The sequence below is a fragment of the Trichoderma evansii genome, assembly GCF_050947405.1.
Source record: "Trichoderma evansii strain SZMC 28006 chromosome Unknown GGI43scaffold_12, whole genome shotgun sequence".
Lineage (NCBI taxonomy): Eukaryota > Fungi > Ascomycota > Sordariomycetes > Hypocreales > Hypocreaceae > Trichoderma > Trichoderma evansii.
The window spans coordinates 305,390-321,242 of record NW_028145194.1 but is presented as its reverse complement, the minus strand read 5'-3'; the positions used below and the strand labels follow the sequence as shown (position 1 = coordinate 321,242).

The 15,853-nt window shown below is 47.7% G+C and overlaps 6 protein-coding genes across 6 annotated transcripts; 3 read left to right on the top strand and 3 right to left on the bottom strand.

Annotated features, from left to right (window-relative positions):
- The first annotated feature begins 227 nt into the window (after positions 1-227).
- GGI43DRAFT_407077 (uncharacterized protein) lies at positions 228-1,024 on the top strand. The gene has a single exon (XM_083206196.1). It carries the CDS (start codon positions 559-561, stop codon positions 1,012-1,014), a length of 456 nt encoding a protein of 151 aa, XP_083059785.1. The 5' UTR covers positions 228-558; the 3' UTR covers positions 1,015-1,024.
- GGI43DRAFT_407076 (uncharacterized protein) lies at positions 1,025-2,342 on the bottom strand. The gene has a single exon (XM_083206195.1). The coding sequence runs from the start codon at positions 1,908-1,910 to the stop codon at positions 1,521-1,523; it is 390 nt and encodes a 129-aa protein (XP_083059784.1). The 5' UTR covers positions 1,911-2,342; the 3' UTR covers positions 1,025-1,520.
- A 3,316-nt stretch (positions 2,343-5,658) lies between these two features.
- On the top strand, positions 5,659-8,589 carry GGI43DRAFT_427955 (peptidase S8/S53 domain-containing protein; the record flags this gene model as incomplete). Its single annotated transcript, XM_083208895.1, has 12 exons — positions 5,659-5,799; positions 5,862-6,209; positions 6,267-6,330; positions 6,391-6,499; positions 6,559-6,613; positions 6,672-6,734; positions 6,787-7,631; positions 7,691-7,800; positions 7,870-7,951; positions 8,004-8,091; positions 8,158-8,399; positions 8,463-8,589. 12 exons carry the CDS (start codon positions 5,659-5,661, stop codon positions 8,587-8,589), a joined length of 2,274 nt encoding a protein of 757 aa, XP_083059783.1.
- A 124-nt stretch (positions 8,590-8,713) lies between these two features.
- On the bottom strand, positions 8,714-10,846 carry GGI43DRAFT_407072 (FAD binding domain of DNA photolyase-domain-containing protein). The gene is made up of 2 exons (XM_083206194.1): positions 10,615-10,846; positions 8,714-10,522 (listed from the first exon to the last, which is right to left on the bottom strand). Exons 1-2 carry the CDS (start codon positions 10,782-10,784, stop codon positions 8,812-8,814), a joined length of 1,881 nt encoding a protein of 626 aa, XP_083059782.1. The 5' UTR covers positions 10,785-10,846; the 3' UTR covers positions 8,714-8,811.
- Positions 10,847-11,422: 576 nt separating this feature from the next.
- On the top strand, positions 11,423-13,725 carry GGI43DRAFT_69968 (GMC family oxidoreductase). Its single transcript, XM_083210171.1, has 3 exons — positions 11,423-12,069; positions 12,146-12,714; positions 12,794-13,725. The coding sequence occupies exons 1-3, from the start codon at positions 11,681-11,683 to the stop codon at positions 13,624-13,626; spliced, it is 1,791 nt and encodes a 596-aa protein (XP_083059781.1). The 5' UTR covers positions 11,423-11,680; the 3' UTR covers positions 13,627-13,725.
- On the bottom strand, positions 13,725-15,546 carry GGI43DRAFT_427953 (PQ loop repeat-domain-containing protein; the record flags this gene model as incomplete). The annotated part of the gene is made up of 4 exons (XM_083208894.1): positions 13,725-15,022; positions 15,096-15,299; positions 15,346-15,404; positions 15,462-15,546. The coding sequence occupies 4 exons, from the start codon at positions 15,544-15,546 to the stop codon at positions 14,426-14,428; spliced, it is 945 nt and encodes a 314-aa protein (XP_083059780.1). The 3' UTR covers positions 13,725-14,425.
- Positions 15,547-15,853: the final 307 nt, after the last annotated feature.

Sequence of the window (15,853 nt, the reverse complement as noted above, 5' to 3'; positions counted from 1 at the left end):
TCGCGGCCAACGACCTGTCAAACCCGCGCCTCGTAGAAAAAAAAACGCAAGACGCCTCCCCCAGACATATAACAAAAAAACAACTCAGTTCGCCACAATTTTCACTTGTCAGCAAATTACCGGGATTTAAAATGCTATCCTCATTAAACCTTTACTAGCTGCCTTGATTATTCGAGTCATTTTTTTTTTTCGTTCCCATACTGTAGCAAGTTTTCCCAGTGTGTGAATCAAAGTCTCACCCACCAAAAAAAAGAACCACACTCCAAATATAGGAACAAGTACAAAGGACCAATAGAAAACAATCAATGTGATACGATTCATGCCCGAGACACGCGGACACTTACAATCTCCACAGCTTCACTGTATGTAACGCATTTTAATAAGGCATTTTTTGTTCAAAATTCCCATTTTATTTTTATTCTATTCTCGCCTCCTCGAGCAAATGTCATTGGTCTAATCTCATTCAACGCTTGCCCTTTTACAAAACACCCTCGAGGCGTTTCTAATACCGATACGGATGCATTGTGCACGCTAGGGCATGTGTCAAGGTATTTCGGCATGCGGCGACGTCGGATAGCCTGTAGCCACGATTTATTTTCCATGAGAGGCGACCTTTTTTTTTTTTGGTTTCGAGCTATTATCAGATTGGGGCTGATTGGTAAGATCTCTAGACATGTCATGCCATTTTGGTGTGCGTGGGTGGCCTCAAGGGCCGTTAGCACCTACGTAATGCGCATGACGCGGCGGCGAAAGAGCTCCAAGGCGAAGGTGTTTTATTTGGCGGGCGTTGTGTTAATGCATGGTGTCCGTCTTTCCCTGACTCTCCGTCACCGAGATGGAGACAACTGGGGCGAACACCTTATTGCAGAGCCTCAAACGTCGTATACGATGTCCGTGGATGCGGAACTGCCGGGTTGTGATAATATCATACTGCTACATGCAGGAATAGATCATCGTGCGAGAAACATGCAAAGCAGCTCCGGCAGGGCCGTATGGTCACTGTATCAAAGGTAATACGTCAAAGGTTTCAAAATTTTCATCAATTTTTTTGGCATCTATGTACAAGACCGTATTGAGGAAAATATGTTCAGCTCAATCGTCATAGCAGACATGTCGTATGCTGCGCCCAGCTCCGTATAATAAAAGAAATAAAAAGAAAAAGATAAGAAAAAAAGAAAAATGTATGAGGATGCTTTAAACCGGCGATGAAGCGTATCCAGTGAAATCTTTTCCAGGCACCAACTCATATCCAGACTCGTGGATAATGAGGGTGAAATCTAGAATGGTAGAACGAGTGTAAAATAAAAAACATATACTCTGATGAGATGCAAGTGATATTCGTCAAAACGACGCGCGGTACAATCCTATGCGTAGGGTTGCCGTGGGATAACGTAACCAAAGGCTTCCCAAATGGTATCTTCCGCTCTGTCGTCTGGTAATTTGAACCGTACACCATCCAAAATGAAATAATTTTGTCCTTTTTTATAGTTGTTTCCCGTGTCTATTGAGTTGGAAACTCTTTACCGGATCATGCTGGTCCGGCGTTGAACTGTCCTCTGCTCGTCTGTTCGCTCTGACCGAGATCCAAAGCCTGGCATTGAGCTGAAGCGGTTCAACTTCTTGCGCTCAGGCAGTGCCTCCATGGTAGGAGTAGTAGGTTCAGGTGACATGGAGTGCATAGGAGATCTCGGAGTGGGCGATGCGCGGTCGCTGTGTAGCGCGTTGGTGCGAGATGCGTTCGACTCTGAGGAAGAGCCGGTGCTGTTGGGAGTTTGGTAGACGTACTCGCCGTCCACATAGACGGCATTGGAGACGAAGGTTGAGCGACGATGACGGCGACGGGTGTAGCGTTGCTCAAGGCGGAAGAGCTCCAGCTTAGCCTGGATGCGTTCGAAGAGGCCCTGACCCATGTTTGCGGTGGAAGTAGGATTTGAGTTGAGAGAAAAGAAGAGTCTGAGACGGGTATCGTTCGTATATCGAGGTTCTTGTTGCTCGTTTCAGGTGGTGTAAGACAAAGGTGTTAAAGTTCGGATCCGAGTAGATGACCCCTGAGTTTGTTGTATAGGGTTTTACAGAGACAAGAACCGCGTACGTATCAAGTTCAAGTCAAGGTAGAGTAGAATCAGGTGATGGTAGAAGTAGAAGCGGTCTTGAAGGAAGATGGAAAGGAAAGAAGTGGTACGTTGGCAGGGGACTTTTGGGGTTGCCCGTCTGTATTAGTACCGTTGAATAAGTTGAGAGAAGCGAAGAAGAAAAGAGTGACAAGAGGTTGGGGAGCTGCAGGGGCCGTTTGGCTGGATGAGGACTAGAGAAAAAAAGAGATGGGAAGAAAAAGAAGTTCAAGTTGATTGTAAAGACGAGAGAAGAGTGGAAGGTCAGTTGGCGGGCCGGGGGCAACGATATGGATCAGCAGGTACGAGGTATGAGGTACGAGGGTCTCCAGCGGAGATGACACCGGCGAAAGAGTAGCCCGTACTCTGGACAGCGGGCTTGTACCGGTACTCTCGTGGCAACGCTGCAGGCGGCACGCCACTAAAGGCCCGGGGTCAAGGGGGCGGCCACGCGCTACAAGTACCTGGACCTTGTAGGACTGATCGTTTGGCAGGCCTTGGTGGCCAAGCGACAGCGCGGGAGCAGCGGACGGGGAAGGTCTGGATGGCCTGAGAGGTATCGCTACTTGCGGTGCCCCAGCGCTAACACACGCTAATTGACAGAGGGCTAGAATGAGCTGCAGGGGACCCCACGTCGCTATGAGAAGGTGGTTACGGAGGAGCTACCACCTGTAGTGGGTGGCTAAAGCTCCGTGCCAGGTAAGGCGCTGCTCGAGGGGATAAAGGCGAATTGCCAGATGCAGGTGTCTCCTTATGCTGTGCAGGACTAAAAAAGGATGTGATTACGCTGAGCCTTTTTTCGAACGGGTGAATGCTTGACTGACAGTGCTAGCGCGAGCACTATTGACTCCTACTTAGCGGGAAGAATGATGAGAAAACGGAGGGAGGCAAATAGAAGAAAAAGAAGCTTGAACGCATGGACTGCAGCTGCGGAATTGACGTGCTTACAAACAGGCTTTGGTCACGTACAGACGCCGTGCTCGGTGCTCCATATACCTGAATATCCTGAAACTCTGATATGCTTGTCTCTCTCTGCATCTCGCGTCTTGCTCATTGTCTTCCTTGTCTTCCTTGTCTTCCTCATTGTCTTCCTTGTCTTCTTTGTCTTCCTTCTCCATCTCCCTCTTCCTTCCATCTGCCATGTTCCCCTGTCGAGTCTCGGGTCCGACCCAGATATCCTGCTCAATCCTGCTGGCAAAAATGGTTCGCCCTCTTGCGCCCTCATGAAACACATCTGCTCCATAATACGGACTCTCTAGCGCAGGGGCTTCCTCGTGGCCCGAGTGGCCGCGGCCCAGGTCGCGCCGTTGTGGGTGTCTAGGCTGCGCCAATAAAGGCCGCCGGGTGCAAGCCGGGTTTCGCAGGATTTCCCTTGGCCAGACACGGCGCAAGCTCCATTAAGCGACATTGGCTGGTTGAAAATGGGAGTCTTGGCCGCCGTTATCGATTGAAACCTGCATGGTCGCCATGCTGTTTCTGCTTGGCTGCGGCAAGTTGCAACCCGCAGCATTTATTCGTTGCGACTCTTGTCTGTCTATCTGTCTGCCTGTCTGTCTCTCCATCTGCTGTTGTCTGCATGAATATACTTCGTATGCACCCCGTGCGAGTGCAGCTCATTGCCTGCCTATAATTAGCATTCAGTGTTGCATGCACGACAGTCCAGCAGCAGCGATACGGCCGTACTCGTATTTGCGACAATAACCCTGTCTTGTCCACTCGTTCATCCTGCATCTGCGCATCCCCAAACCAAACCGCATCAAGCCCCATCCTCGACCATACGAGTGGTACTTGTACCTGATAGCTGTCGTGCTACTTGCGGTAGTGCCTTGGAGATGCATGGCGGGCGCCTCGTTCCTGTAGCTAGATTGCTAGCAGTAGTGTATGTCCAGCAACCCCTGCATTCATTCTTCGCCTCGACTTTAGCCGTCGCTTTGTAGCCAGAACTCCGGGTCTGTTAGTGATAGCATCAGAGAAACGAACGCCGCGGATTCGCCTATGATTGTGATTTGCGATTCCCCAGCTAAGCCCAATCTCCCCTTTTGATGCGCCGACAAGTCACGTCTCGCTGGTGACATGCATGGGTGCAAACCATGTTTGCCCCTAGCACTCTTTTTCCACGTGGATTCCAGAAGCGAGGCGCGATCTTGAAGGAAATGGGACCCCTGCACGGAGGAGCTGAGCTGGGACTGTCTGCAAGTATTCAGGTATTTAATATATAATACTAGTACTAATAGTATCCGTAATGAGTGACAGACATAAATACCGCTAGCATAGATGACTTTGCGAGTCCTCCATGCTCGTATACAGGATGAAATACAGCGAGGTGAACGCTGCTTGAGATGCTCCGTGTTTGCTGCCATTGTCTCGCCTGCTCATATATGGTGCGAGAGGCCGTCTAGCGAACCCGTTGGCATTGTCGGAAGCTCCCGAGCACACAGATCTTCCAACGATCCTCTGCTTCTGCCTCGAACTTGTACTCATTGTGCGCCTGAGCACCACTTTTTCTGTGGACGGCGCACGGGTGTGGAGCAGCCGAGTAGTGGTAGTCTGTAGGCTTAAATTTGACCATGTTCAGCTTATATTTCTCAGGAGAAGCTAGCTTCCACTTAAAACCTGTTCAAGCGAAGCCACCTGGAGTACCAACAGCTGTTTCGATGCGCACGAATTCCTGAGTCAGCACTCCGTACTGCTACATCTCCAGATACTTGCTGCTATGATCATGTAAAACCTGGTAAGACAGTGGGTATTCGCTGCCTCCAGCTAGTTCTATAACTCAAAATTATATACTGTGCTATGTGTCTCTCGAGTACACATACTGGACAGGGTCGTGTGTGACGGTGACTCGGATGAAGCGAGCTACTCAGCAGTGATGCATCATGCAAATTCGCATCTATCACAAAGTACCAAGTATCTATTTCCTGTATCTTGCCGATACCCGTATCAGACCCGCTGGCACGGGAAAGAGCCGATTGAGCTCGTGAGCACTTTCTCAGTCTGGATCTTCACCATAGATAGTAGCGATGTGCAAGAGCTCCATTGCGGGAAGGTGCGGATACCATGATAGGAGCACTCCCGTTGCCTAGAGGCATCTTTCCCAGTATATAGCTTGTACTTGCCCAATAGAACCTGTAGAGATATACAACTTCAAAGAGATTTATGGTAGGAAAGAGAAGATGTCGCTACCCGTGAAGAAAGACCAAATCGGCATATCCATGCCGTCTCCATTATCCAAAAAGTTTGCTCTTGAATGCGTATCGACAGTTGATACGGCCACTGTGATAATAAAACGCCAATGGCATGATTTTTCAATCTCGTGCATTTCTCGAGGATTTCTCACTGTTATAATGAGCCTTGAATTTGCTTGATCGTGCACTTGTTGTTCTTTCTAACTGAGCCTTTTCGGTTCCTTCTGGCTGCGACTTCTTGCTCAAGCTGAACCTAACTTGTCGACATAACGCTTTATTTTAATACTACCTGAGTGGTGTGACTGTATCAGGGATAATCTTCATCCCAAAGTGTCCTCTTGGACCAATTGAAACAAATTAACATGCGGGCTCTCGGCCTTTGGAGCCTCGCCGCTCTCGTGGCAAGGACAGCATCTATAAAGCCCGAGCAGAAGAGAGTGGCTGACACACCCACGGGGAATGTCAATGCTGCCACAAACAGATACATAGTCGAAGTTGAATATGTATGTTATGCCACTGTGGCATTTTCACCGCATTCAAGCTTGCAGACTAACTCTTCGTTCAGGGGAGCATTCCATACATGGCTCGTCTATTTGTAGCACCATCATCGAGAAACAGCACCTACTTTAGACAGTTTGATTGCGGTGATGTTTTTCATGGGTTGGTCGTCGAGACGGAAATTGACAACGTCGACACCCTAAGCAAAGTCCGAGGTGTGACGAACGTCTGGCCAATGAAGACTGTGCCCATATCATCCGCCGTACCGAGAGTAAAGGCCGCTCTTGAACCCAAATACCACAACTATTCGATGCATCAGTGGACCGGCGTCGATCAGCTTCACGCGCAAGGTATTCGAGGTAAAGGCGCCACTGTTGCCATTATCGACACAGGCGTTGATTATACTCACGAAGCGGTTGGTATACCTTCTCTGTGGTGATGAATTGGCTTCTCATGCTAATTACATCTATAGCTCGGTGGGTGTTTTGGCCCAGGTTGCAAAATCGCTGGAGGCTATGATCTCGTTGGCGCAAATTGTAAGATTTTTCTAGAATGATGACAATGGAGATAATACGAAAGCTGATATAAACATGAAGGGAACTCACACAATGAGAAAAGGTTTCCAAGGGAGCCTGATCAAGATCCCATGGACTTCCATGGCCACGGGACACATGTAGCTGGAATTATCGCAGCGGAAAATGAATGGTAATTCACCAAATTGTATTTCTTATTATATCCACGGCTAATATCATTCCGAATTATAGGCTTGTTGGCGTTGCTCCTGATGCCCAGATTCTTTCATTCAAAGTTTTCGCCGACGTAAGGTCATCTATGCTTTCCTCTGCACAAATTAACATCCTACTAACAAGCTGTCTAGGATCCCTGGGACACTGATGAAGATGTACTCATCCAGGCGTTTTGTGACGCATATGGTGCTGGGGTAAGTCTTTTTACACCTGATCATACATTCTACAACTCATCATCCTCGATAGGCCGACATCATTACGGCAAGCATCGGCAGGCCTAATGGGTTTGCAGATGATCCCTGGGCCCTGATTGCAAACAGAATTGCCGACAAGGGCGTTGTAGTTACAATTTCGGCCGGAAATGAGGGCAACACTGGACCGTTCTACTCAAGCAGTGGCGCAAGCGGGCATAATGTCTTGTCTGTGGCCGCCATTAATGTAACTGGAAATCCAAATATCAGCACCTCTGATCCCAGCGCGGCACCTATACCAGCCCTGTTTACCTCGTGGGGCCCAACGAATGAGTTGCTGCTCAAACCTGATATCGGCGCTCCAGGATTTGAGATCGTTAGCACTATACCAGACAATAACTACGAGTCCATGAGTGGGACGTCCATGGCTGCGCCATACATTGCAGGCGTCGCGGCATTGTACATATCCAAGCACGGTGGTCGTGAGCTACACGGCCCGGGATTTGCAAAGATGCTAGCAAACCGTATCGTCTCCAGTGGAATCAGCGTTAGCTGGGCTGCTGATGACGTTGATTTCCATTTCAGAGCCCCTCCATTTCAAGTAGGCGCCGGTCTTGTAAATGCTCTCAAAGTCATCAACCATGTTACTCAGCTATCCTTCGAACCATTTTCTCTATCAGATTCCATACAATTCCGATCCAAATGGAGCGCCGACATAACCAACACGGGAAATCAGACAGTCGCATATTCCTTTGAGCTTGAGCCGCAAGCTGGTGTAGAAATCTTGGACCCTCATTACGGGATCAAAACCGTCTATCAGCTCGAACCGTTAAAGATTGTGCCACCAGTAGCGTTGCCTAAAGATATCACGATAGCTCCTGGAGAGACGCGACAGGTCGAGTAATAACGACACCCCCCAGTATCACGTTTTGCGTTTTTCATAGCTAACAAACTTCAAGATTCATTTTTGGCTCGCCAGAGAGTGTAAGTGATGATTATTTACCCTTATACGGCGGAAAAGTTTGGATCAGAGGCAACAATGGCGAAGATCTCTCCATTCCCTACGGAGGTACAGTTGTTGCCCAAGTTGGCTTTGTTTGGACATTACAACAAGCTGATACATTTTTGTGCGCTACAGGGGCAGCTTATGATACCGAGAAAGCTTTCGACACAATGTTTCTTGGAGACCCCTTCATCACGGATTGGGGTGCGAATTGGACGTGAGTGATACTCGCGGATATTCTTATGACTATTTGTACTGATATGGCACAGTTGGTCTTTCAACCCAGAGAGAAACCGGTTCGACTTTATTGAGCTATCTGCACGTCTCAACTACCCATGCGTCCACCTCCGCTGGGATGTCAGTACATATGCTTTACGCTTATTACTTGTATGAGATTATGACTGATTTTTCTCTGTGATTTAGATCTACGACACATATTGGACAGAGAACCGTTGGCAATATCCTCCTATCGTCGGGAAATTGGGCTACATAGGCTCTGCAGCTACGATGAGAGATGCTGATACCTTTTGGTACTATGACCCGAGCCGTATGGACAAGGATGACACAATCTCATTTCCGCAGCTACGAGTCCCACGTGGCTATGCTAAGCATTGGTGGTTTGGCAAGCTAGCAAACGGAAGCCATATTGCACCAGGCAATTACACGTGAGCTCAGAATCCAAGCATATCTACTATTTGGTTTCTAGACACGCTAATATCTCCTTATAGGTTGCGCTTCGCCGCTTTGCGGCCTTACGGCAACCCTAACATCTCTGATCACTGGGATATAATGCAGATGCCTGTTAGAAATATCGGAGTGTTGCCACTTAACGGGACAAATTCCACCTGGCATTGAATATTTTGAGGGAGAAGCGATTTTTTAATCCGATGTAAAGTTATTAAAAAAGCTGATCTTGGGAGAAATAATTAGTCTAATTTTTGGAGGCTGTTAATGGTAATCAAGAAGTTGGCCCAGCTTGATATACAAGATTATGCCCTACAGAGATATGCTCGCGTTTAACGGTTAGGGTGCTGAAGAATAATCTCCTGTTTAAAATACCGTTTAATTTCTAACAAGCTACCCTTCTGTCTTCTGCTTCTTTGTCTTGGCATCTATACTATTTCTTCGCGCCGCGCGCTTGATCCCTGAAGATTCTCCCTCTGACTCCTCTCGGCCTTCCTCGTCTCCAACATCTGCGTTCTCTCCATAGTCACTCTCATACACGCCCATAACCTCAGCCTCATCGGGAGATGGAAACAGTGACCTCCAACTCCTATCCAAAACCTTCTCGTCGTTACCATGCAGCCCGACCGCATACGCATTTTTCATAGCTGACATGCAGATGTTTCGTCGCTCATCGAAATCGAACATGGGCTTGGGGTACGATCCCTCTTTACGGTCTGAAATTCCGTCTCCAGTTACTCTGACACCGGCCTGCTTTTGGTCTAGAAGTGGCATTTTCCACGGCTCGTAGATGTATTTTGCTTTGACATTTTTGAGTTCTGGAACCCAACGGCGGATGAGGTCACCATTCTTGTCCCACTTCTGGCCAAAAGATACGGGGCTATAGCATCGAAAGTACTGCGTGAAGAATGCGACGCAAGCCAGCCACTGCCAGTTGCCGATGTTGCAAGCCGGCTCGTGATCGATGAGCCATTCCTCAAAGACTTCGGCCCCACGTTCCCAGTCGATGTAGTAGCCGCCGCGGGTGAGGAAGCATGCAACGCTGTGTCTCCCAAGATGATGGATCCAGCCTTCTTCCTTGAGCTGACGCATCAGGGCATCGATCCAGGGGAATCCCGTGACGCCAGCTTTCCATCTTTGGAACCATACCTCCGCTTCTTGTTTGTCTATGTGATATTCTCCTGTGGCAAATCCCGTTTCTGGATCTCTCTTGGAGGGTAAATGCCACGGAATGAAACGGCAGTAAGCGTTCATAGCTGTCTGTGCAAAGGACTGGCCGAGCGCTGCTTGAGCCGCAAAGTACATGTCGCGGAATAAGACTTGGCCTATAAGGCTCTCGGGCGGCGTCGATGCGCCTTTCCCGTAAGATTCAACGACTTCGAGGACGCGCCAGTAGAAGAGGCGGACGGAGAGGGCGCCGAAGTGGAAGAATGGCGAGAGGAGGGTGGTGGACTGTGGGTTGAACTGGGCTGGGCTTGTTTTGGGCTTTTCGAACGTCGCGGTGTAAGTTTTGTTTTTGATTAGTTCATCGAGGGTTTTGAGGGCGATGGTTTCGCCACCGTGATGAGGTGTTGTGGCGGGAGGGAAGCCAAGCTCTTCTAATGTCTCGATGGCGAAATCACCATTCGGTCCTGCAATTGCATTGTATCCTGTATCGTTCTCAGATCTATAGTTTGCGTTGAAATCTGGCTTTTTATTCGGAAGATCTTGTTCAAAATCTACGGGCATTTCACCCGGATCGGGTAGGCTCTTAGGAGGAGGTATGGGCTTCGCAACTGGGCCGATCTTCTTCCCAGAAACTTGGAGCTGGGTGATTGACATGGTAGGTTTACCGCCATGCTGTTTGACGATTTCGTCGCTGTCCCATAGAGTTCGGCCTGACCGGATAATGACCTTGACTCCGGCCTCTTTGGCTGCCTTTGTGATGGCCTCATCTCGAGAGCGGCCGTATGCATCTGTGTCCTTTTCGAAGACGAGATGCGTGGGCTTCCAGGCTTTGAACAGTTTGGGGAAGAGGGTCTGCGGGCCTTCTCGCAGTACGAACAATTTGGATTTTTTATTCAACTTGGTAATGGATTTTGAAAGATCATTTTGACAATCTAACCTAGAATTCAATGAATATCAGCCTCTTATTTATTTAATCATTCATACTCCATTGAGAGATAGAGAGAGATTCAAGTGAGAAATCAATCATACAAGAACTGCCATCGGTTTGCCCCTCCTCTCGCCTTATACACATAATGAGGATCCCATGTGAATATTGGCCAGAGAACTTCCGGCTCGAGATCTAATGCTGCCTGGAGTGCAGGGGAGTCGTGAAGACGGAGGTCTGTCCGGAACCAATATATCACTCGCGGTTTGACCATTGTGATGGGATGCTTTTAGAAAAAATTGAGATCAACACTTTAGCAAATAGGAATCCAATTGCATTTTAATTAAAATGTAAATATATATCAAGCGTGAGTTTACTGAGGCGTCGGTCCATGATGTCATTTTGGAGGTTGATGCCCGATGCTCTTGGATAGGCTGGACTGTCCCGATCGGGTGGCCAGTGCCGTTTTAGGAGACAACTACCTACAAACTACAAAATACATATAAAACGAACAATCCTGCAATGTCTTTTCTCCTGTTTCTCTTTCTTCTATTCTCCAAGTCTAATACCATCAATAGAGATTGGCTTGTGACAGCTATATTCAGCGGTAGCGACATCTTTTATCCGGAATGGCGATGCAGGGTAGAGAGCTAATGCATTTGTAAGGGGTAAATCGCTAGCTTTCCCGACTAGGAATTTGTATCCAAGAACTACAATGTCCGAAAAGTTGCTAAAAAAGCAATCCAATGTCTAGTCCGGAGTTTGCTGTCAGATTTTAAGTCAACCCGTGTCAGATGCTTCGAATGTCGATACTTCGGTTCTTGGCAAATAGTATCTATATGAATTGCCGTTTTCAGCAATGGGCGAATGCCAATACTATACTAGATCTATTCCCCAGACCTCAAACCATTGGCCTGTTTCTTATACTATTTGTATCGTCAAGAATATTACTATATTTACATTCTCCGCTTCTTTCCAAGGGTAGGCGGGGCCATGTCATACCACAAGATGCGCCTTTTCCGGGCTTACCTATCTATGCTGCAGCTAATATCGTCTTGAAAGTCTATAAAAGACTGGAGTCCTGTCAAGATATGCCAGATGGGATTGTATTGTTTTCCTACTATGGAGTAAATCTCTTGAAATATCTCTCATCAAACTTCCACATCCAACATGCAAACAGTTTCTATAGACGATTTCTTGCGCCAGTCCTTTGATTTCATCATCATTGGTGGTGGAACCGCTGGTCTTGCTGTTGCATCCCGTCTAGCCCAGGATGGCAAGTTCACCGTCGGAGTGCTTGAAGCTGGAGGAGTAGTAAACGGGCGTGATGAGGTCAAGATTCCCGGCTTTTTTGGAAGAGCCTCGGGCACCGACATTGATTGGAAGTTTAACACGACGTCACCAGGCACCGAAGGAGGTGTCAAAGACCCGTGGCCTCGGGGCAAAGGACTTGGCGGATCTAGTGCCATCAACTATATGGGCTGGAATAGAGCAGGTAGAGTGGACTATGATGACTGGGTGGCTCTAGGCAATCCCGGATGGGGATGGGATGACTTGCAGTAAGTGTTTCTTTTATCTGAGACGCAGTTATGGTGATGTTGGTCATGTTTATATTTTATTGTTGTTATCCCACAGACCCTTTTTCAAAAAGTCGGAAACTTTCCATCCACCAAGCTCTTCTGTACAGGATGAGCATGATCTCCGATATGACATTAGCACTTTTGGCACCTCGGGTCCAATTCATATCTGCTATGCCAATGATTACTCGCCGTCCCATCAGCTATGGATCAAGGGGCTCAACTCGTTAGGCGTGGAAACAAACTCTGCTCATTTTGCAGGATCAAATGCTGGAGCCTGGACAAATTTATCCAGCATTGACCCGCGCACGAATGCTCGAAGTTTTGCGACCGAGTATTGCTCCTTGGCTGGTTCTAATCTTTACATCCTGACTGAAGCCCTGGTCGAAGATATTATCGTTGGAAAAGTTGATGGCGAATATGCGGCCTATGGAGTCCGATTTACACATAATGGCGAGGAGTACAGTATCCCAGTATCTCGTGAAGTCATCTTGTCTGCTGGAACTATCAAATCTCCACAGCTACTGGAGCTTTCGGGCATTGGAAATCCCGAGGTATTGTCGCGAGCCGGGATTGATGTCAAAGTGGATAGTCCCATGGTGGGAGAAAATCTGCAAGAACACAAAGGTGTGCACACAGCCAGGCAATTTCATACCAGTGACTATTCTGTTGACCTGGTTTATTTAAGCTAACATGCGTCGAATAGCCTTTATTTTCGTCGTAGATGTTGACCCAGAACTTGAAAATCCGGATGAGCTCATACTCGATGCCAAGAAAGCGGCCGCAGCTCATGAACAATATACTCGAGATAAAACTGGTCCTCTTACTAACATGCCGGGTTCTTATGGTATGGTTCCATTTACGAAAGCCATACAGCAAGATGCCATGGAGAAGATACTTTCCCAAGTCCAAGGGTTGGCAGAGCTATCTCCAGAGAAGAAAGATCTCTTGGAGCAGCGCCTGAGGAACCCCGACAAAATTGGCTTCATGGAATACTTCTTTAAACTTGGAGCTGGTGCCTTTGGGGGGGCAGATGCCAGGCACGGCATAATTGCTCAAATCCTGCAGCAGCCCTTTGCTGCTGGCTCGATTCACATACAACCCAAATCCGCTGCGAAGAATGATCCTGTGGTTGAGATTGGGTTTTACCATGGGCCAGCTGGCGAAATCGATCTGGAACTGATGCTGCAGTCGACCCGGTTTGCACGCAGCCTCATGCTTGCACCACCTTTCAACAACGTTGTGAGACAGCCAGTTCACCCACCGGCCAGTGCATATGAAGACGATGAACAAATGAGGCAGATGATTAAGGACAGCACCCGTGCGGCGCTGCATGCAATCGGAACGTGCGCCATGGGCGGCCACGCAGGTATTCGAGGAGGCGTCGTCAATGAGAGGCTGCAAGTTTATGGAGTCCAGCGCCTGCGAGTTGTGGACGCGAGTATCATGCCGCTTCAGATCACTGCGCATATACAGTCGGCAGTATATGCCATTGCAGAGAAGGCGGCGCACATGATTCTTGAAGACGTGGCTGCGTAGTGACGAGACGAGTCAGTGTTGGAGGTGAGGTGGCATTAGAGATGGACGAGCAATATGATGTAAACAGATCTTAAATGACAGGTTTAATTTGCCTTTGATAGACGTACCAAACACCTAGGTAGTTAATTCAACTTGTCTACTGTGGCAGAAATGATACGAGCTTAACAGGCAGGTATCCAAACAGAGTCTCGAGATTGATGAGCAAGGCCGCTTCTTCTGGAGCGTTCTTTCCACTTGAAGATGTCAATATCTACATATACAAAACACAGACTCTCCAAGGCCACAATGCCAAATCATGGATTAGATCTCTTCCACTTTGCATCAACACCAACGGCAGAATCATCACTCTACGTTCCATCATGTTTACCGCCACTCTTGACGCGATGTATTTCATATTTTCTTTCATGCTCTCGCTCGCTCTCTTTTTCCAAGACATAGAGACAGATATTTTCCTCATGCTAGGATTCTGTCCGGCCACGGCGTTCCGAGCGTTTCCTCCTCTAGTGCATTTCCCTGGACACAGTTCGGGCATTTACGCTACCGGGTTTTATTTCTCATTGGTCCTATGTTTCTTACTATTCTTCTCCATAACTTCCCTTCTTCTCAGCCGTTCGTGGTCAAAGAGAGCATGCTGAGACAACTCATCTAAAATGGCGATTTCTATTGTGCTCAGCGATCCCCAGCGATCCCCAGCGATCCCCAGCGATGGATTTACTTGCTCTGTTTTCTTCTTCTTTTCCTCCACCAAGACCTTTTGCAGTACCAGAAAAAAAAGATTCTTATAATGTCGAAGCCGTCTTTACGAGACTGCATCCCTCTCATCTTCAAAATCATGGAACCCGGCTCTATTCCTCGCAACAGCAAATTCGCTTGACGGCGTCCTAAAGACAGACGTGGATGATGGCATATTTCGAAGAGAGATGTCATGAATTGGTTGCGTGGTTGGATTCGTTGGTGGCTCAGAGGTGTTGGAAGACATATCACTCTCTGGAGACGACTTTAGATTTTGCTTTATCCAAGGGAGCAAGTTAAAATATCCCCCGCAAGCGAACACGCCCGTCCAGAGGGCCAACTCAGTTCCATAAATCACCATGCCAAGAATATCTAGCCTGGGTTGGAAAAACACTGAGATCAGAGAAAAGAGATCGCCGGCAGCGTCGATGCCTACAAATATGAATGAGATCCCACGCACTGATCGGTGGACATATATATCCCAATAATGTCTGAGGACACCAGCAGCAAGAAGAGCAGCTGACAGAACTGCCATCAACGTGTCTGGCCATGTGAGTTGCGAAGAGTGAGCGGCTCGAAGAGCAAAAATGAGGCCAATTTGTATGCCAGCCATGAAGAGAGCAATAGGGATGACTACGAGAAGGCAGCTGGAGATGGGCCATTTCTAATATATGGATCAGCGTTTACATGCATTATAGCTGGTTGAAGGACAATAGAAAGTTGAATTCTATGCTTACTTTGTCATAGTAGCGGCATTGAGTCCAAGTGATAAGGCTGAGGAGTGTCAAGATCTGAGGCTGTATGCGCAAGGCCACATTGAAATTTTTGATGATGTTGTACACTCCAAGCGGAACACCTGCCCAGGCCCACAGCATCATCATGGAGGGCTGCAAGCCGGTGGTATTATGGCGACGGTAGTTGATGATGATTTGCGGGATAAGCTGCCTCTCATTTAGTTGGCCAACCATTCATAAATATTATACTTACATAGGTGCAAAACGGAATGGTAAGCGTAAGTAAGCTCATACCTGTACAGACCAGCACACCTATGAAGCGTTCACTGTCAGTCTACTTTCCAGAAAAATCGTCATCTATATGTAAACTATGAGAATGTGCAATAAAGGGCCAGAGGGCAAGACTTGCAGCACCAAGTGTCCCGAGGACATTTGCAGCAACAGGATTATCCATATTGAAGTTGCTGATATGCAATGGAACTCGGAGAGTGATGAAAAAGACGAACTATGTGACCTTCACATTGGTGCCATATTTTTGAGATGTATTTAAGCGATTTTCAAGTATTTATACGTGATTGTATCATATTAGACAATAAATTCATGTTCAAAAGCAACGGCAATGGCCAATCCTCGGAATTGAGTTATAATACCGAGAATAAAGTATGACACAAGCGGCGAATGTTCTGAGTGTGGTGAGGTCGATGCTTATCTAATCTGGGCCTTTCGCGTCAACGCCAGCTCCAGCTTTAATTGATTGCAGC

Bases quoted from the DNA above. Each gene is read 5' to 3' on its own strand.
- GGI43DRAFT_69968 (XM_083210171.1), top strand. From the start codon at position 11,681: ATGCAAACAGTTTCTATAGACGATTTCTTGCGCCAGTCCTTTGATTTC. The intron at 12,070-12,145 runs GTAAGTGTTTCT...GTTATCCCACAG, and splicing joins TGGGGATGGGATGACTTGCA to ACCCTTTTTCAAAAAGTCGG. The intron at 12,715-12,793 runs GTGTGCACACAG...TGCGTCGAATAG, and splicing joins AAATCTGCAAGAACACAAAG to CCTTTATTTTCGTCGTAGAT.
- GGI43DRAFT_407072 (XM_083206194.1), bottom strand. From the start codon at position 10,784: ATGGTCAAACCGCGAGTGATATATTGGTTCCGGACAGACCTCCGTCTT. The intron at 10,523-10,614 runs GTATGATTGATT...ATTGAATTCTAG, and splicing joins GCAAACCGATGGCAGTTCTT to GTTAGATTGTCAAAATGATC.
- GGI43DRAFT_407076 (XM_083206195.1), bottom strand. From the start codon at position 1,910: ATGGGTCAGGGCCTCTTCGAACGCATCCAGGCTAAGCTGGAGCTCTTC.
- GGI43DRAFT_407077 (XM_083206196.1), top strand. From the start codon at position 559: ATGCGGCGACGTCGGATAGCCTGTAGCCACGATTTATTTTCCATGAGA.